The sequence below is a fragment of the Protopterus annectens genome, chromosome 6.part0, assembly GCF_019279795.1.
Source record: "Protopterus annectens isolate FY-2018-M chromosome 6.part0, PAN1.0, whole genome shotgun sequence".
Lineage (NCBI taxonomy): Eukaryota > Metazoa > Chordata > Ceratodontiformes > Protopteridae > Protopterus > Protopterus annectens.
This window is the reverse complement of record NC_056737.1, coordinates 183,476,627-183,498,553: the sequence shown is the minus strand read 5'-3', so window position 1 is coordinate 183,498,553 and position 21,927 is coordinate 183,476,627. Positions and strand designations below refer to the sequence as shown.

Sequence of the window (21,927 nt, the reverse complement as noted above, 5' to 3'; positions counted from 1 at the left end):
AAGGGAAAGTAAGAATGACTAGTAGGAGATGTAGGGGAGGTAGAGTATAGGAGACAGACTAGACAGGTAGGTTGTTTTGAGACTGTACGAATTAAGAGTGGTTGGAGATAGAGGAAGGGAAGAGATAGAAGAGGCAGGGGAAGTGTTAGAGATAGATTGAGTGAGGTGGTGAAATAGGTGAAAGGATGGTGGTTTCAGGGTGGTTGGCTACAGTGGCAAGACCACTTTGTTTTTAGGTATTTCCTTGTAGCTAATTTGAAACTTTTGCTATGCTGGAGGGATTTTATTTCCAATGGGAATTTGTTCCAGTATGTAGCTGGGTTATAGTTATAGAGAAGGCAGCCTATTTTGGTTTTGGGTTTGTAGATGTCTAATAATTCTTGATTTGAGCGTCGCATCCTAGCAGTGGAATATTTGGATATGATAGTGGAGAGGCTGGGGCTGAAGGAGGGTAGATAGAGCATAGAGTGGAAGATTTGTAGTTGGCATAGTTGGAGCAGCTGAGGGAATTCTAGACAGTCTAGTTGCTGTAGTGCTATGCAGTGGTGTGACTTGTAGGTTTGGTTAGCTGCGAATCTGGCGATCTTATTATAGGTAGTTTCAAGCTTGGAAATAAGTACAGAATTTAGGTTTGTGAATATGTGGCAGCTGTACAGGAGTGTTGGGAGTAATAAAGCCTGGGAGAGAGTTATTCGGGCAGTGTTAGTTAAGTATTTCTTGCTACGGAAAAGGTGTCCAAGTTTCTGATGTTCTTTTTACCAAGTTAGTAATATGGAGATCAAACTTAAGCTGATCATCTATTGTAACACCTAGCAATTTAGTACTAGATTCAGATGAGATGATAGTGTTGTTGCAGGATAAGATGGTAAATGTACTTTTGAGTGTGGTGATATTTTAGGGAGGAAGAGTAGGAGCTTAGTTTTTTTTTGATTAAGTATTAGCTTGTTATCACTAAGCCAAGTCTCAATGGTGTGAAATGATGCCTGGGTAGTTGAGTGGAGGTCAGTTGGGTTGTCATCAATGGTTATAACAGTTGAGTCATCAGCATATTGCACAAGAGATGACTGGGGACAAGAGGAGTAGAGCAAGTTGATGAAAATATTAGAGTAGTTGTCCAAGTATGGACCCTTGGGGGACATCCATTTGTACATTGAGAGGGGAGGATAGTGCAGAGAACCATTTAACTGATTACTGATGGGTAGAGAGATTTCTGGAGAACCAGGAGATCGTAGGGGGAGAGAAATGTAAGTTGGTGAGTTTATCTAGGAGTGGGTGATTGTGTCAAAAGCTTTAGAAAGGTCAAGGAATAGGCATGAGACAAGTTTATTGTTATCATGAGCTAGGGATACTATGTTGATGAATGATATGAGTGCAATAGTTGTATTGTGCTTGGGACAGAAACCATGCTGTGTAGGTGTGAGAAGATTTTCCTGGTGAAGGTAATGCATTACCTGCTTGTGAATGCATTTCTCTAGGATTTTTGAGAGTGGAGAGAGTATGGCAATCGGTCTGTAGTTGGATATGTCTGAGGAGTTGCTCTCTTTGTGAATGGGTAGAGTAAATAAATTCTTCCATACAGTGAGGACACAGGATTCAGAAATGGATCGGTTGATTAAGATGGATACAGGATAGGCAAGAGGTTCAGAGGCAGTCTGCAGGAAGTAAGATGGTAGCTTGTCAACAGATGGGGAGCAAGGTTTAAGTTTAGAGAGTAATGACTTTACATAGTTGATACTGCTTTTAGAGAGAAGGAGTTAGGAGGGTTTGGAAGAGGTTTAGAGTTTGCGGGGGTGCTAGTGTTGTTTCGTGGGGGGGTTTATTGTGGAGGTTATTGAGTTTATAAAATGAAAGAACAAAGGGGACATCCACAACTGAGGGCAGTACAGAGGTACCAAACTCCTGTCACATTGCATGAAAGTTCTGGAGAGAGTGATCGATAAACAGATATGCAGATTAGTAGAAAGTAAGATGGGAGATGAGCAGTTCGGATTCAAGTCAGGGTGCATCACAACTGGCCTGATGTTTTCAGTGAGACAGATAATTGAGAAGGTGGTAGATATGAGGAAAGAATTCATCTGGGTATTCCTAGACTTGGAGAAAGTGCATGACAAGGTCCCAAGAAAGCTGCTTTGGGCAGTGGTTTAATAGTTTTGAAGTCCCAGAAACATTGGTAGAATTAGTGCAGGCTATGTACAAGGACTCAATGACTCAAGTACAAACAGTGATCGCTCACACAGAGGGGATTCCAGTGGGAGTGGGTGTGCATCCGGGTTCAGCTCTAAGCCCACTGCTTTTTATACTGGTGAGGGACCTCATTAGGAAACCTGTCAGAGGGGACAGGTCAAAGATGTTCTTCGTGTTTCACTGTTGCAGTCATTACATTTGGGTAATCTGCTGGCAGGTTGCCCTCAGTCGGCCTGATTAACAAAGTCTTGGGTCCTGCGTCGGTTGCTGTCCCTTCTTCCATGATGTCAGATCATCAGGGGTATAAAACATGCAACCGACGCCATTTTCATCAGTCTTTCTTGCTGTGCTGTGCCCGAAGCAGAAGCAGTTCGCAAGTGCCTGACGGCCGACTCCTGAAATTTTCGTTTTCAAGTTTCAGAACTGAAGTCTTCAACCTAAAGCTAAGTACCCCGTTGGGGAAACTTTTTCCTGCTCCTTATCGATGTCAGTAAAAGTTAATAATTGTATTACTTGTGGGAAGCAAATACCTCATAAGGATTTTCATTTGTACTGTATTCCTTGCCTAGGCCCTGACCACAACGTGCCTTGCTGTTGGTTTTGTGCTAAATTTAATCAACCCACTATTAAGCATTGGTATATTTTTGCATCAAAATGTTTTGGCTCGAGATTTAAATATCTAGAAATGTCGTCGGTTAGCAATCCGACTAACGGAATACCTAAAAAACGCAAAGAAAAAGACAGAGATAGACAGTCGAGGTCCAAAACCGATGACAAAGCTTCTCCTAAGCCAGTCGCCGGTTCGCCGGTACTCAGTGAGGTGCTTTCGCAGCCCCTGATGCCCGCTACTTTTGATTCGCAGGCCTCTACTGAGACCCATTCGGAGTCCGGTATGCCGCGAGATACTTTAAGTATTGAACCCGCGGATGTCTCTACCTTAGATGGGTCCGGAGCCGCTGAGCAGGCACCGGCTTCTGAGGGTGTTTTCAGGCCTAAAGATTTGTATATTAAACTGACACCATCTTCAAAACTAAGGCCAAAATCAACGTCTTTGTCTAAAAAAACGACACTTGGGCCATATGCACAGGTCCCTATGCCTAAAAAACAAATGAACAAAATGGCTGAGGATTTAATTACCTTGATCAGAGGTACCCATCCCCCTCCTGCTAAGAGGCCTAGGCAAGGCACTGACTATGAATCTTCAGATCAGGTTTCTATCTCTTCTGATTCCTCTTCTAATCAAGAATTATCTAATCCACCTTATGAGGACTCTGATGCAGAAGATTCCATCCCTTCTGCTTCTCCTGAGGATTTTTCTTTTGGAGAAACTTTGCATACCCTAAGGAAACACTTTCATTGGGAGAGTAAGGATTTCTCAGAATCTAAAAAGAGGCTTAGGGATTTCCTTCTTCTTCCTCAGCATAGGCCTTTGGCTATACCTCCGTTCTAGACATTGTTGATGATATTTTCTCAGAATCAGCATGGCTCCTGATTCCCTGCCTCCAGCTCCTAGTAAGCCAGACATATATTACAGGGTTCCTGACTCCCACAAATTTATTTTTAAAAACCCTACTGCTGACCCTGAAACCATTTCTCATGGTCCCAAGGGCGGAGGCTTCTACTGCTAAAAATCCTACCCCTTCTGATAGAGATTCCAGAGCTGGATAGATGGGATAAGAAGGTTTACACATCTGCAACCTTAGCAGTCAGGACTTTAAATTGTCAATTTCATATGCTTAAATATCAGCAGCATGTCATGGGCCTACTTAAACAGAAAATTATGTTGATTTCTGACTGTGTGGAAAATAAAAGAGTTGCAGGATTTATTGCATTCAGCTGAACAAGTTGGAAAGCATACTTTGCAATGTGGTTTTGATTCCTTGGAGGCCTCTTGCAGGGCCGCTGTAACTGGATCTGTGATAAGAAGGCATGCTTGGCTCAAGGAGCAAAATCTGCCTGATCATGTTAAAGCAAAATTGTTGGATGCTCCTGTACAACAGGACAGTCTGTTTGGTAATAAGGCAGAAGAAGTTTTGAAAAAGATGGAAGATAAAGCTAAATCTATGCAAACTGTAAAAGATTTCCTACAAGTGCAGCCGCCCAGGTTCAGTAGGCACTGGCCTACTAAGAACTGGTCCTTTCCAGTACTCACCAGAGCTGCTTAGGTCAAACCCAGACATTCCAAAGGCTCCAGGTTTCAGTCACAAGGAACTTGTACAACAAAACAATGGGGTGCCTCCACTTCCAAATCTGGGAGTAACAAGGCACCTTCCTATGGTAAATAGTCTCAATGACTTTCCACTGCAATCACCAAGCACTTATCTTTTGCCCGCCCCTTTGGGAGGAAAACTGGCACTTCATGAACGAAACTGGCAACTAATTACCCAGGACAAGTGGGTTTTAAATATAGTATCCCAGGGCTACAGATATCATTTCCACATGTTGTCAATCCCAAATGGATGGCCAGATCTGCCTCCAAATCAGTGGGCAGAGGCTCAGAAACAAGTTGTGTCCCTCATGAATATGGGGGCTATTCAACCAGTACCAGAAAAGGAAAAGGGACAAGGTTTTTATTCAAGACTTTTCCTGGTACCCAGAAAAGACGAATCATGGCATCCAATTCTGGACTTATCCATTCTAAATGCATTTCTGGACATTCCAAAATTCAAGATGCTGACTCTACAACAGTTACTACCTATGCTAGGCAAGGATGCCTGGTTGGTAATTCTAGACTTAAAAGAGGCCTACCTGCATGTTCCAATCAGGGAATCTTGCAGAAGATACCTCCACTTCAAAACAGGCTGTTTGCATTACCATTTCTCTGCACTGCCCTTTGGCTTATCTACTGCACCCAGGGTCTTCACAAGGAGTGTCTGGCACCAATGGTGATTGCATTTGCAGACAAAGAAACATTCAAATTTATCCTTACCTGGACAATTGCCCTGAATTCAGGCCAGAAAAAATACGAGGCACTCTTCTAAAACATCTGGCATTTGTAAAAAGGGTTCTAACTTGTCTAGGATACACTGTAAGCGAAAAGAAATCACAACTGGTACCCTCTCAAATAATTACATTCCTGGGTGCAAGCAGATATACCAACTGCCCAGATGACCTACCTTAAAGCCAGAAAAACAAATTCGCGCCGATTGACTTACTTCAAACCGGTGGACACAAAACCCCAGCTATCTGCAGGACAAATTCTGCAGGCCTTGGGTTCATGGCCTCCTGCATTCCTAACTCAATTCCATATGTAGGGCTGCCTGAGGAAACTCAGTGATACCTAAAAAGCTTATGGAGTCAACATTGTCACAGCCTGGAAACAATGATTCCTATTGATAGCCTACAGCTAGAGTTCCTATATGGTGAGCAGAGGGCGCACCCACCAAAACAAAGGACTATCATTCACTCCCATCCCACTGCCTGCCAAGCCTGACTGCAGACACATCAGATTATGCTTCGGGGGGTGCATCTGGCGGAAAGATTGCATTCAGGAGCCAATGGAGCCCAAATCAAATATGCACCCATATCAACCAGAAATAAATGCTGGCTGTGTACAGAATGCTCTGGCAGCCTTCAAGGACTCATCTTCATCCAGGACAACCGCAGATAAGGGACAGACAACACCACTGTCATGTGGTACACTAAAGCAAGAAAGGGGTACCCGCTACTGCCCCTTTACCCAGACTAGCCATGGCATTGTGGAACCGCGGCCTTGACTTACCAAATATATATCTACAAAAACAATTCCTGCCAGGAAAGCAAAATACTCTGGCAGGCGCACTAAGCAGAAATCTTATGGACCCACAGGGCTGGAAACTGGATCCACAAAACCCGATGACAAAGCTTCTCCTAAGCCAGTCGGTTCGCGGTACTCAGTGAGGTGCTTTGCAGCCCTGATGCCCGCTACTTTTGATTCGCAGGCCTCTACTGAGACCCATTCGGAGTCCGGTATGCATGAGATACTTTAAGTATTGAACCCGCGGATGTCTCTACCTTAGATGGGTCCGGAGCCGCTGAGCAGGCACCGGCTTCTGAGGGTGTTTTCAGGCCTAAAGATTTGTATATTAAACTGACACCATCTTCAAAACTAAGGCCAAAATCAACGTCTTTGTCTAAAAAAACGACACTTGGGCCATATGCACAGGTCCCTATGCCTAAAAAACAAATGAACAAAATGGCTGAGGATTTAATTACCTTGATCAGAGGTACCCATCCCCCTCCTGCTAAGAGGCCTAGGCAAGGCACTGACTATGAATCTTCAGATCAGGTTTCTATCTCTTCTGATTCCTCTTCTAATCAAGAATTATCTAATCCACCTTATGAGGACTCTGATGCAGAAGATTCCATCCCTTCTGCTTCTCCTGAGGATTTTTCTTTTGGAGAAACTTTGCATACCCTAAGGAAACACTTTCATTGGGAGAGTAAGGATTTCTCAGAATCTAAAAAGAGGCTTAGGGATTTCCTTCTTCTTCCTCAGCATAGGCCTTTGGCTATACCTCCGTTCTAGACATTGTTGATGATATTTTCTCAGAATCCAGCATGGCTCCTGATTCCCTGCCTCCAGCTCCTAGTAAGCCAGACATATATTACAGGGTTCCTGACTCCCACAAATTTATTTTTAAAAACCCTACTGCTGACCCTGAAACCATTTCTCATGGTCCCAAGGGCGGAGGCTTCTACTGCTAAAAATCCTACCCCTTCTGATAGAGATTCCAGGGCGCTGGATAGATGGGATAAGAAGGTTTACACATCTGCAACCTTAGCAGTCAGGACTTTAAATTGTCAATTTCATATGCTTAAATATCAGCAGCATGTCATGGGCCTACTTAAACAGAAAATTATGTTGATTTCTGACTGTGTGGAAAATAAAAGAGTTGCAGGATTTATTGCATTCAGCTGAACAAGTTGGAAAGCATACTTTGCAATGTGGTTTTGATTCCTTGGAGGCCTCTTGCAGGGCCGCTGTAACTGGATCTGTGATAAGAAGGCATGCTTGGCTCAAGGAGCAAAATCTGCCTGATCATGTTAAAGCAAAATTGTTGGATGCTCCTGTACAACAGGACAGTCTGTTTGGTAATAAGACAGAAGAAGTTTTGAAAAAGATGGAAGATAAAGCTAAATCTATGCAAACTGTAAAAGATTTCCTACAAGTGCAGCCGCCCAGGTTCAGTAGGCACTGGCCTACTAAGAACTGGTCCTTTCCAGTACTCACCAGAGCTGCTTAGGTCAAACCCAGACATTCCAAAGGCTCCAGGTTTCAGTCACAAGGAACTTGTACAACAAAACAATGGGGTGCCTCCACTTCCAAATCTGGGAGTAACAAGGCACCTTCCTATGGTAAATAGTCTCAATGACTTTCCACTGCAATCACCAAGCACTTATCTCTTGCCCGCCTCTTTGGGAGGAAAACTGGCACTTCATGAACGAAACTGGCAACTAATTACCCAGGACAAGTGGGTTTTAAATATAGTATCCCATGGCTACAGATATCATTTCCACATGTTGTCAATCCCAAATGGATGGCCAGATCTGCCTCCAAATCAGTGGGCAGAGGCTCAGAAACAAGTTGTGTCCCTCATGAATATGGGGGCTATTCAACCAGTACCAGAAAAGGAAAAGGGACAAGGTTTTTATTCAAGACTTTTCCTGGTACCCAGAAAAGACGAATCATGGCATCCAATTCTGGACTTATCCATTCTAAATGCATTTCTGGACATTCCAAAATTCAAGATGCTGACTCTACAACAGTTACTACCTATGCTAGGCAAGGATGCCTGGTTGGTAATTCTAGACTTAAAAGAGGCCTACCTGCATGTTCCAATCAGGGAATCTTGCAGAAGATACCTCCACTTCAAAACAGGCTGTTTGCATTACCATTTCTCTGCACTGCCCTTTGGCTTATCTACTGCACCCAGGGTCTTCACAAAGTGTCTGGCACCAGTAATTGCATTTTGCAGACAAAGAAACATTCAAATTTATCCTTACCTGGACAATTGCCTAATTCAGGCAGAAAACAAGGGCACTCTTCTAAAACATCTGGCATTTGTAAAAAGACTTCTAACTTGTCTAGGATACACTGTAAACGAAAAGAAATCACAACTGGTACCCTCTCAAATAATTACATTCCTGGGTGCAAGCTTGAATACAACTGCCCAGATGACCTACCTTACGCCAGAAAAACAAATTCACTTGATGACTTACTTCAAACAGGTGGACACAAAACCCCAGCTATCTGCAAGACAAATTCTGCAGGCCTTGGAGTTCATGGCCTCCTGCATTCTAATAATTCCATATGCAAGACTGCATATGAGGAAACTTCAGTGGTACCTAAAAAGCTTATGGAGTCAACATTGTCACAGCCTGGAAACAATGATTCCTATTATTCGCCTACAGCTAGAGTTCCTATGGTGAGCAGAGGCCTGCCACCAAAACAAGGGACTGTCATTCACTCCATCCCCTGCCTCCCAAACCCTGACTGCAGACACATCAGATTATGCTTCGGGGGGGGGGTGCATCTGGCAGGAAGATGCATTCAGGGCCAATGGAGCCCAAATCAAATGCACCTACATATCAACCAGAAAGAAATGCTAGCTGTACAGAATGCTCTGACAGCCTTCAAGGACCATCTTCATCCAGGACAACTACTGATAAGGACAGACAACACCACAGTCATGTGGTACATAAGCAAGAAGGGGGGTACCCACTTCTACCCCCTTTGCAGACTAGCCATGGCATTGTGGAACACGGCCTTGACTTACCAAATATATCTACAAGCTCAATTCCTGCCAGGAAAGCAAAATACTCTGGCAGACGCACTAAGCAGAAATCTTATGGACCCACAGGAATGGAAACTGGATCCACAAATCTTCAGCATGTTGATATGCAAATGGGGGAGCCCAGACATAGATCTTTTTGCCTCGCCCCAGAATTATCAGTTGGACAAATTTTGCACAAGAATTCATCACAAAAAAGCTTGGAAAGTGGATGCTCTGTCCTTCAGCTGGAAAAACCTAGCAGTCTATGCCTTCCCTCCTCTGCCTCTGCTCTCCAAGGTCTTAGTAAAAGTCAGACAGAAAAAAACAAAAATGATACTGATTGCTCCAGACTGGCCTCGCCAACACTGGTACCCGTGCCTACGCAATATGTCACACCTTCCTCCGTGGTACCTGCCTCTGACACCTTACCTGTCTCTGCAGAACTATCAAATTCTGCACACTCTGCTACAAACTCTGAATCTTGCAGCATGGCTAATCAACTAAATTTCACCAGTTACATCTCTCAGCAAACCTGTGATGGATGTCATTCTGGAGGCTAGAAGGCCTAGTACTATAAAATCTTATGCGGACAAATGGAAAAAATTCTGTGCCTGGAACCAAGCACAAGGAATAAGCACAGCAATGCCCAATATTCCTCAGATTCTGCAATATTTAACTGAGATGCTTCATAAGGGCCTATCTTTTTCTTCTATAAAAATCCATGCCTCTGCTATTTCAGCGCATTACAACACAGAGCCTCCCCTCTTTTCTCATCCTCTGCTAAAGCAGTACCTCAGAGGAGCCAAAAATGTAAGACCTCCCAGGAGAGCACGAACTCCTGCATGGGACCTCAGTTTTGTTTTGGAAAAACTCACTCTACCTCCTTTTGAACCAGCTGCTATTGCAGATTTAAAATATCTCTCCTGGAAAACAGCTTTTCTTTTAGCAGTTACTTTAGCTAGACAGATTTCAGAATTATAGGCTCTTGTGGCAATGGAGCCTTTCATTATTTTCCATCTGGACAGGGTGGCTCTCAGGACCAATCCATCTTTCATGCCTAAGGTAGTATCCAGTGTGGCTCTTGATCAGACCATTCATCTGCCAACTTTCTTTCCCAATCCACACAACAAGGGTGAGCGGATTCTGCATTCATTGGATGTGCACAGACAACTTAGATTCTACTTAAACAGGACAAAAACCACTAAGAAAATCTGAGCAACTGTTGGTGGTTTTTGCTACAGGGGCAGAGGGAAAACCTATTTCAAAGCAGAGTATTTATAAATGGATAAGCCATTGTATTCGTTTCTGCTATGTGCACCATGGTAAACCTATCCCCAAGAGGATCAGATCTCATTCCACCGGGGCTGCATCTACTTCTGCAGCCTTTCTCAGAGGGGTTCCTACCAGAGACATTCTAGAAGCTGCTACCAGGAGCTCAGTTCATATGTTCACCAAACATTACCATTTACCTCTCTTCTCTAAATCCAGAGCTGGATTTGTTGCTGTTGCCCTGCAGGGCCTTATAGCTGCTCCTAATTCTGTATAAATCCATCCTCCCAACCATAGCTTTGGGAATCTACCCAAATGTAATGACTGCAACAGTGAAACATGAAGAACATAGTACAGTTGTGTATACTTACCATAAATGTAGCTGTTCAAGTGTATTCACTGTTGCAGTCCTGGTTACCCACCCTCCAGCCCCCTGTTTTTTCTCTTACTATACCTCTTCTTTCCTTTAATATGCTTAAAAGCCTTTTTGGTGTATTTGCGTTTGATTGGAGGTATATTGTTTGTGTTCTAAATTATATACATTTATATATATATATATATATATATATATATATATATATATATATATATATATATATATTTATATATTTTGCTCCCCATTTGGGGGGTACCTGACATCTGGGGCAAGAAAAACTGATGAAAATGGCATCGGCTGCATGTTTTATACCCCTGACGACCTGACGTCATGGAAGAAGGGACAGCATCCGACGCAAGACCCAAAACTTTGTTAATCAGGCCGACTGAGGGCAACCTGCCAGCAGATTACCCAAATGTAATGACTGCAACAGTGAATACACTCAAACATCTACATTTATGGTAAGTGTACACAACTGTACTTTTCTGTATGCAGATGGTGTGCCATTACAGGCAGACTGAGGAAGAACTGCAGCAAAGGATAGGGGAATGGAATGCAAAACTGAAGACACATGTGATGAAACTAAGTACAGATGAGACAGTGGTAATGGCAGCAAACTGGGGGAATAGAAGAAGCTGAGAACTGAGATAGAAGGGAAGAAAAAGGTTAATAGCCTCACGTATCGGGAAGGGTGGTTGAGGAGAAGGGAAGTCTGAGTGTCAAGTGTAGTGTATGACAGAAGAACGCCAAAGAAACTGAAAAGTATTGTGTACAAAACAGTGGTGCGACCAGTACTACTGTGTGGTACAGAAACCTGGGTAGTAAAGGCAGACCAGATGAGGAAGCTAGAGGTGATGGAAATGAAATGCCTGAGACAGGTGGAAGGATGTTCACTGTGACAGATTACAGTGGTTCGGACACGTGCAGAAAAGCAGAAGACAATCTGGTGAAGAAGATTTGGGGCAGACAGGAAGAAGGTAAGAAGAAATGAGGGCATCGAGAAAAGAGGTGGATGGATTGTGTGAGAGAATATCCATGACAGTCAGGCATGAATATCGAAGAATGCAGGAGTGTAGCATTGAATCGAGGTAGATGGTGACAGTTAAACTGACACCCTGACCCCATGTAGAAAATTGAAAAAAAAAAGAGGGAGATGATGATGAAGTGCTTTATGAGAAGGAAAGTTCTTAAGGGCATGAGTTTTGAGCACTGATGTATACGAACTGGATCCCACAAGGGTTCCAGTAGTCAAATTGGACAGACATGAATGAAGGAATCTATTGTTGTAAGTACATAGCTTTCACACAAGGGTTCCAGTAGTCATATTGGACAGACATGAATGAAGGAATCTATTGTTGTAAGTACATAGCTTTCATTATTGCTTGAAGGCAATCTGTCAGTCCCACACAAAGTGTATGTAGTCTTCATCTTAATATAAAGCTTCTAAATATATTAATGTTTGCTGTGTTAATCATGTGTTTTCAGACATACTTAAGGTACACAAACCACATTTTACATAGAAACCACATTAGGAATTGATTTAACAGTGAGTTGTACAAGACTCCTCTTAATAAAAGTGGGCATTTGTAGATTGACATATTTAAACTTTTGATAAAAGTGGGTATTTTTACATTGTAAAAATTAAACTAATTGCCTAAGAATATAATTATTTCAAAATAAACACCTTTTAAACATTATTTATGCTTTTAATTTTAATTAATGGTGATAGACAGCCTCACACAACAAATGCATATGTCTTGCATATGTTTTATAAGGTTAACTCTGTAGCATTTCTGTAGCTGATAATTAAATATGGTTGGAATACAAAACCAGTTCACAATAATTTGCAACTGCTAGCACAGAAATACTGTCACTGACACTAAGAAGTCAAGGTATCAAAACCTAAACTTGTATGACCAACAGAACCACTGCAACCTAATCGGGTCTGCAACATAAGTAAGTGAAGAGGTGTATCTGGATGTTGTATATTAGCTGAGGACCACAAATACTTTCCCATTCCCTTCTTAATGAGTCTGTTCTTCAAGTTAATTACTAGTTCCACCAGGCTCCAATTATCAACTGTCTTAATGCAGCTTTAAAGATTTCGTGCAGGATAAAGAATGAACGAACCAAAAAAAAAAAAAAAAACACCTTTGTCTAGGGACGAAAAACACAGTGATAAGATTAAGCTTTTCATGTTTTTTTATTATATTTTTTTTTAATAAAGCTCACATTAGTAGTTTTTTGGTTGGTTTGTTCTTTATCCTGAACCACAACAGTGTCATATATTTGAATTTGGAGTTTTGGAGCATATTGCGCTTTAGACACTGGTTTCCATCTGGTTCTTTGAGCTTTAAAGTTGTACTTCTTCCATTTCTTCTTTGGGTATTTAATGGCACTTCCCTCAATTTTCCCATAATTCACTTGACAGTCAGGAAAAGCCAATTTATGTTTAACTTTTCACTGTCTACATTTTGTAAAATTGCAGTCTGTACAGATCCATGGCTTCAGCAAAACTATGATCTTTAAAAACAGACCAAGATTCCACTGTGCACCTCTTCCCAGGTTGTTAGAATTGCTCCATTGTGTTTTCCATTTCATACCAAGAAATAAAGTGGGCCAAAGTTATCCTGGTTTACTATACAGAAATTTCAAAAGACAACACGTACGTTTTTTTCTATATTCAATGATTTCTTACTAAACTTATCCATAACACCATCTTTGTTTTCACAAAGTCCAAATGATCTGCATCTTCTTCACCTTTTAGAAAACACCAGTCAAGTCATAGATATTTCTTTCTTGCTTTATCTCCCATACCATTTGGCTGTATATTTTCACAGTCTTTTCTCAAGCTTTACCAGCTTTTTGGTTTAACAGCAACATGGCATCCTATAGTTCCTTTAGTAAGTCACCTTTGTTGACTTGAGAAAAGCAACCAGGTACTCTCACCACGAATCTGTGTAGAAAAGCAATATATCCAAAACGAACTGAAGCTCACAAAAAGTGTAGCGACAGAGCAGTGAAGACAGAAGCAACAGCTTCGCTGATTCAATATGCAATGAACTTCAATTTGCAGTAAACCAAAAAGTCATTAAGTCAGGAACCATAAATTCACTTTGTAGAATAACAAGAGATCCAGTATATAAAAACCAAAACGTTTATTGTGAGCGCTTTCGCGTGGTCACCACCACGCTTCTTCAGACAATACAATTAAAATTCAAGCCATCTATTTATACTAATAGATCTGAAAAAGGCGCCAAAATAAAACAAGCAACTCAAGCAATCTATCAATTAGTGGGTTAATACAAACTTAAAGAATTGTTCAAATGCTGCATTCATTTTATAAAAAGCCTAAATACATCAATGATACTGCAATGTTCGTATAATAGCCACTGATCAGTGTGTATTTTAGACTGTTTAAACTCTTTGAGTTAATGTTAGCGACGAGTGTTTTCATGAGCATTAAAAGTAGAATTGAACTAAATTAAAATAAAATAAAATAAGTTACCTGATATAGAAAGGGTTAGCACATTTAATGCATTCAAAATATTCAAGTTATTTAAGTATTTAAAATATTAAGAATTATATATGATTACAGAACATGATCTGTTACAGTAACTTAAATATGGAGTTTACTGTATATATATTATATTACAGATTATTCTGTCATGAAGTAATAAAAAATATATAAATAAATAAATAAATATACTTGTAAATAAATGAATGAATATAGATATGAAAATGATGAAAAATGATAAAAAATGAATAAATAAATAAATATGGGAATAAATATTTATTCGCTAAAAATGCAAGTCCCCTACTTCTAAATCAAATAATATGTTTCTATTATTAAGTAAATCATTATATTTAATCTTAATTTATTCATAAATACAATTGTTGATCAAGATCAATAGTCAAAATTAAATTATTGATCGAGTTTATAAATAAATGAATAAATAGATAAGTATTTTTTTGAACATTACCTTTGTTGACTTCATAAGATTCTACTTGCCTAACATGTTACACAAGCAGTACTAACAAATATCTTAAATCTTGCATTATCCGTTCCAGTGTGATCCTAGTAACTTTCATGTAAAGCCTCAAAGTCATCTTTTTACACAATATTTGAATGCTAACAAAGCCACTGCTTCTTCATTTTTTGCCATCATACCTTACTGTTCTCATTATATTGGCTTTTGTTTATCAACTTTTAAATTGCACTAAATTATATCGTAATGCAGAAAGTTGACTGAAGGAAACATCCAACCACCAGAGGCACTGTGAGAACTGTCTCACAGCTTTTCTTCTGAGGTCTAGTAATGAAAGTCAGAACTTCTGAGTGAAAGCATGGCCTGGTTGTTTATGGTTGCCCATGAAGAGTTGTGTATCATATTGTATTTGGTCATATTATGTATGTTATTGACTGTAATTTTATTATCTACAGTATGTGGCATATGGTTAGTTTTCTGTATCTCCTCTAAAATTTAGTTCTTTTTTGTTCCAGATCACCTACTTCAGCCTTTGGTTTTTCAATAAACAAAATCAACACCGCTGGGTGGATTTAGAAAAACCTCTAAAAAAGCAGCTAGACAAATATGCTTTGGAGTCCACAGTGTATTTTGGAGTGTTATTTTATGTGCCAAGTGTTTCACAACTTCAGGAAGAGATTACACGGTAAGCGTAACAGACATTCCTAACACATATGTCATTAATAAAATGTATACCATTATCCTTACTGCACTGTAAAACTAACTGTAAGGCAAATGTTTTGTTTGTGGTCTGTCTTAGAACTGCCATCTAAGGTCAATATTTGGATATTTTATCATTATTCTACTGGCACATGATCGTTGATGGTTTTACGAGCATTTATAAGTTGTTGAATCTGTTTAAATGACTTTTTTGTTGATGAATTTGTTTTTGGGAAAGGTATGATGTTCATAGGTACCTCTGCTGCAGTAACCTTTAGCTATACAGGTTACATCTTGCCAAGTTATAATGTGTGGCCAGTCTTCCAAAGTGCTGCTTCCCTCCACACATATGCCTAGACCGCTGTAGCTCAATCTCCAGAGGGAGAAAGCAGCTGGATGGGCACCAATAACCCCTCAGTAATTTCTTGTTGTCCATAAGAATGCCCCTCCTAGGCTTCAGTAGATTGATAGTTGGCTCCGATCTTTCATTAGTGGCAGATTGGATGGCTCCCTGTTGAAATGTCGGCACTCAAAATGCAAAATGCTGATAAGCAGAAAAAAGACTGAAAACTCAGAGAAAAACGTGAATCTCTAAGATCGTTCTACTTTAAACTTTTTTGCAAGCCCCCCCACACCACTTGAAGTTGTATACACCAACTCCAGGATCACCATACCTCAGAGAAAAGGAATATTGTAAGAAATGGTCATCATGGACTTAGAATATTTAAGTTTGTTTTTCGGCCATTCAGTCTCTCTGTTTCAGAACTCACTTTTTTGGGTCCCAACATTTCAAATGGTTACCAGATTAGCCCCTTTGGGAGCCCTTCCATACATATTTTATATTTTTTAGTGTGTTTGAGAAGAATAGGAACCAGGTCTCTCTAAAAAGACTGGCATTTTTATTGTGTTTATTGTTGTATCAGAAATGTCTCATCTGACAGGTTATTTTTAGCTGAGACAGGTAATTTTGATTTTGGGCTCTTAGTTGTATTTAGTTGTATTAAATGTGTGCTGCTTTTGTACTATTTGTGCCCTTTTCTTGGGGAAAGTAAGTGTGTTAATGGCATATGCTTGTGTACACTTCGTGACAATTTAATTTCTAACCTTATTGTTTAAGCTGTGTTTACCAGGGGGAAAAGATATTCCTTGGTATTTTGGGAGAAAACTGTACTGTTTGTGGATTCACTTTTTAAATTTCTGCATTCACTTTTGAGATATATGTGGGGAAGTGTAAGTATGTGTTGTGCTTGAGAACACTTTAATATCAACTTACATTCTGACCAACTCCTTCCAGCTGCACCTACCAGTGAACAAGTTTCTCTCAGTCCCCCCCCCCCCCCTCTCTTGACAGGAACATGGAGACACTTACCAGTTCTTTGTTTTCCTCCCATGGTGCACTTAAGACAAAGAAGACTAATAGAGAGCCTTTTCTGACTTGTGGGTGACTCTTTAGTGGCCATGACGTGTTCCTCAGACCTCCTACTGATTTCCCTGGGGCCCACTGAAGCAGTCCCTACCACCACTATGAACTGGGTGTTAGTCATATCCTCTGTAACTGTTTCAGTGTTCATTCCAGGCATGGGAGAACCACTTTCTTCAGACTTGGGAGTTTCACCAGGAAGTTCTTCCCATGCTGGCCAAGGTATGAGACCTGTTTCCAGGGGTGAATTGCCATCCTTAAGCCCCCCCACCCCAAGAAAAAGAAACCAAAAAATTAGAATTCTTCTGAAAACAGTTAAATTACTTGGACTAAAGTCTTATTGTAGGCTTTGAATCCAGTGAAACAGCACAGAGACTTAACTAAAAACATAGTTCCACAATGGCGGAATCCTTTATCAGATGATTCGGGTAAGGGTAGGGGCAGAGCTTCTTCTACGTTTTCTTCACATGTCCCTGATTTTGAATCAGAGAAGAGGGACTCCACAGTGTATCCTGTAAAGGATTTTTTTTTTTGTTGTTGAGATTGAGCCTGCAATGTATAATTTATTTCATTGGGAGCAGGTGGATGCTCCCTTTTCCTTAATGAAATATTATGACATGTTGCAAGTGATTGTGACACATACTGTCCTATTCCTCCTGTTATGCCATCCTTGGTGGTTGCTTTAAACTTGATCTGCAGTAATCCCGATGGTTAATCTTTAGTTCCTAAAAAGGCAAACTAAAAAGTTCTACAGTCTAACAAGTGTTTGTCTTCTCGGTTTCGGTCTGACTGAGCAACTATTTCTCTTTCTTCTCCAGCTACTAACCAAGTTTGTGGTTAATACTCATCTTTTGCTTTCAGACAAGGATGGTATAGCCTATGATAGATTTGTACCGAGAATTTTATCTTCAACTAGCCTCATATGTTAAAGTACTTGTTAATTTGTGTGGACAGTTTGAGGACCTTTTCTGCATTGCTCTCAGATGGTAGGTCCTTTCTTAATCCTACTGCTTCCTTTCTCAAGAGTTTAACAGTCTTTAAAGAGTGTGTATAATTGTGCTTACTTTGTGTATGTCCAGGGTTGCAGCTTTTGCTATTGAGGTTAGAGCTTTTGCTTGATTAACCTCCTCTGAAACGTCTGATTACACAATCTGAGAATTTGAATTATCCATTGGATAAGGAGGTTTTATTTGGCCTTCAACTACTCAGGAACTCAAACAGTTTGATGAAAGAAACACATTAATTCAAGAGGTTACTAAGATGTTTCAGGCCTCTTACTTTAAATCTACTAAATCCTCTAGTTCTTTTTTCTAAAAAGTAAAATAATCAGATTCAGCAAGCTACAGACAAGCTGGGCTGTAAGAAAAAATAGCAGGAGAGACCGATTAAAAAGTCAGGGATCCTATTGGACAAAGGGACAGTCCCCCACTTCAGAACAATTCTGTCAGTATTCCCACCACTCCCTTCCTGCCATTTCATTCAATTTGTCTCAATGACTGGTTCTCAGTCTTCCTATTGGTATTGAATTGTCTTGCACAAGTGGTTCTCAGAGTAGCCCAGAAGGGTTACAAATGACACTGGGAGGACCTACCACTTTTTCTGAATATTCATTCTTATCAGCCAAATCAGAACTATTTCCTCTGGTTTTAAGTAATATAGAAGCATTTAGGAAGACCAGACATTAATAACACCATCCTGAAACAGTTGGTCCATTCTCTTACCAGGGGTACAAACATCCTTCACCTTGTACTCCCAAACATGGGGGACGATGTTCTTCACCCAGTGTAATGTCTTCAATTCACCTGTTGGATCTGACCATAAGGCAGTATTACTTGAAGTAAAAATTAAATCCAGGGATCCAGCTAAAGAAAAAACCCTTAAGAACTATTCCAAGGCTAACCTCTCTCAACTAAGCAACACCTTGGCTAAATTTCCAGTACTCCCAAACCCAGTAAACACCATAGCATATGCTGAGCTATTTACAAAATCTCTGTTATTGATTGCTGTATAGAGCAAGCTGTGCCCACTCGTATTAAGAATAAGACAGACTCAAAAGGCAAGCCACCCTGATGAGGTCACAATGCGAATTGGTTATACAACAAAAGAAAAAAAAAAATCTTGACCAAGCATAGTGGGAACAAAGCCACACGCATACTTACTAAAAGCCCCCTGACCAATCTAAACAGACAGCTAAGAGAGTTAATACATCAAAGACTAAATTTGAAGAAAAGCTAAATTCTTAGGTAAAGGGCAACTGCAAAGCTTTCTACAGCTATGTCCGTAACCTCAGGAGAGTACACAACAATGCACAGAGCTTACTATAAATGGGCGCACCTGCACTGAAGTGGAGGCCATTGCTAATCTTAGGGCTAACAGGTTCTGCTCAAATCCCCCCCCCCCCCCCCCAGATAGTCCAAAGGAAATATTGCATACCACAATCTCCCAACCATTACTAAGGAACAAGTCGTTGATGCATGTATCGATGGGCCCCGATAACATTCCGGGATGTTTAGTAAGTAGCATGAAACATCACTTCTCTGTTTCAGTTGAGTCACTTTTCAGTTAGAGCCTTCAGTCAGGTTTTGTGACCAAAGAATGGAAAATATTTACAGTCAATCCCCTGCACAAAGGATGTCCAACCACTGATGCAGGTAACTACATGCCCGCAAGTCTTACCAGCCTCATATGTAAAGCCATGGAAAGAACCATCATGGATATGATAAATGAGGACATAGGTAACCTGCAAATGCTGGACTCATCACAGTTCAGCTGTATTAAAGGAAGGTCACACCTATTAAATCTGGTGGACTTTTTGAGTGGGTCACCAAAACTTTGGATGAAGGTAAGACTGCGCACGCAGCTTACCTCAGCCTGGCCAAGGCTTTTGATACAGTACCCCCCTCAGACATTATAGACAAGCTTCTAATTTAGGTATAAACCCTTTTTATCACCTGCTGGATAGCAAATTGGCTGACTGGTAGGACCCAGGTGGTCAGAATTGGTGAGGCCACCTCCACCAAGAGGCCAGTCACTAGTGGAGTTCCCTAGAGCTTTGTACTGTGTCCGCTCCTTTTTGGCATCTGTTGGATATGCAGCAGGTACTAAAGGAAGCAAGAAAGTCTGCAACTTAAAAATGAATTTTTATGATGCTAATTGGAAAAGATTTACTAGTTTGGTGACACATTAATAACCAGGGCTCATTTGGGGATTCTGTGCCACTGGTTCTTAAATATTTGTGTGAGTTACTTTCCTCTGGCTTTTTTTTATTCCACAATCAGGATTCATTTGATGGCCATTTCAGCATGTCTGTCCATGGATCTTCCATTTTCTTCTCTGTCTTTGGTCAAGCAGTTCTTGAAAGAGGTTTACTTGTAAGACCACGTAGGATACAGGTGAAACCTCCTTGAAATCTTAACTTTGTACTGGACAACTTAAATTTGTCTCTCTCTGAACCAGCCCGACAGGCTGACTTATGATTCATAACTTAGAAGACGGTTTTGTTTTTTGGTCTCCCATTTGCAGGACAGGTGTCTGAGTTGTAAGCTGTCAAGGTGGGTGAATCCTGTTTGGTTTTCCATAGACATAGGGTTTCTTTAAAAAAAAAAAATCCCTCACTCGTGCCAAAAGTTGTTTCAGAGTTTACTTTGAATTAAGCTGTCATCCTCCTGGCTTTTTATTCTGAACCTAAAAATCAAGGAGAAAGGATTCTCCATACTCTGAATTTGCACAGGCAGTTCAGGTATTATCTTCATATAATTAAATCCCTCTAAAAAGTGAAACAGTTTATCTCCTATGATGGGATGAAGAAAGGACAACCTGTGTCAAAACATTTATTTTCCAAATGGTTCTTCCTTGCTATTGATTTTTGATATTCCCACCATAATAAATCACTTCCAGTCAGGATCAAGGTACATTCTACTAGTGCCTTGTTTTCTTCAGTGGCATACTGGAAAGGGGTGGACTCTAGAAGCATTCTAGAGGCAGGTTCTTTGTCCTCTGTACATAACTTTACAAGGGATATCAAACTGGATTCCTTCTCCCGGTCCAGAACAAGACCATTCTCCAGGAGTTCCTGGATGCTTATAATTCCTTCTCCCAGGTTATATAAGCTCTGGTAATCTAGCCGTATAGCTAAAGGCTACTGTAGCAATGATACTAATGAACATACTACAGTTGTGTAAGTTGGACTTACCTTAAGAGTAGATGTCTCTTGTGGCAGAAGCAGGTAATACATAGCTGTCTAAAGTGTGGGCCTTGCTAGGCAGGGGTTTGAATCTGGTAATGTATATCTGCTGGACAGTAGTAACGCACATGAGTGGCTTGGACAAACAGTGGTGATATGGCACACTAACAGGGGCTCGATTTTTGCAGCATCAGAACCACTAGGTCCAAGGATTTAAATCTTGCTTGAGATGTTGATAGGACATGTTGGCGAGACAGATGAGTGTCTCCAAGGATTCCCATGTTTTGTAACAGGCTCCCCAGCCATGTGAGGCAGAGTTCATCCCTAACCCTATTTAAGAGTATCTTTGTCGAATGGATGGGATATCAGAAATTCACCCTGGGTTTGGCTTCCATCTCTCTCTGTCTGTCTCTCCACTAGACAGAGGCAGACAGTATTGGCTTCCATCTCTCTCTCTCTGTCTCTCTCTCTCTCTCTCTCCAGTAGACAGAGGCAGACGGTAACTAAGCCCAGACTAATATACTGACTGAAAGAGAATGCCAGTAAGCATCCAGGATTCCAGTTCTGTAATTCACAGGTTTGCTGGAAGAAAGAATTTAGTTTTGCAGTAATTTAGTGATGGCATTTTCTGATAGTCATTGCACTTGCAAACAGTGTACAAGTCAAAGAACTGGCTTCAAGTGTTTTAATTCTCAGAATTTTCTTGCATGATACTTTTAGCATTTAATTATTCATTTTGTGATTACTCATTTAATCCTGCTTAATCTAGTGCACTGCTGAGGGGGAACTGGATTCTGTCCCTGCACTGAGTGGGCACAAGGCACAAAAAAGGCAAAAATGTCATGTAGTTTATTTTAGATTCCCATTCGTCAAGTTCCTATCCCTTTCTCTTTGCCTATACTGTGTTATCAATCCCAGTTAGAGTCCAAATGTCTTCTTGAACTCATGTCATTCTGTTAACTTTCCCTTTCTCCTTATTTCTTGAATTTCCCCTCTGCTTCATCATCATCCCTTTCCATTTTGAATTATAACCTTTTTCTTCTGTCATGTAT

At 40.6% G+C, this 21,927-nt stretch overlaps 1 protein-coding gene across 1 annotated transcript in view; it reads left to right on the top strand.

The window, feature by feature from the left end:
• The first annotated feature begins 14,931 nt into the window (after positions 1-14,931).
• The window catches only part of PTPN21 (protein tyrosine phosphatase non-receptor type 21), a 1,442,744-nt gene continuing 1,435,748 nt past the window's right edge, over positions 14,932-21,927 (top strand). Inside the window, exons 1-2 of the mRNA XM_044073481.1 lie at positions 14,932-14,985; positions 15,089-15,258. Coding sequence (XP_043929416.1) covers positions 14,932-14,985; positions 15,089-15,258 — 224 coding nt within the window. The remainder of the gene's footprint in view (positions 14,986-15,088; positions 15,259-21,927) is intronic.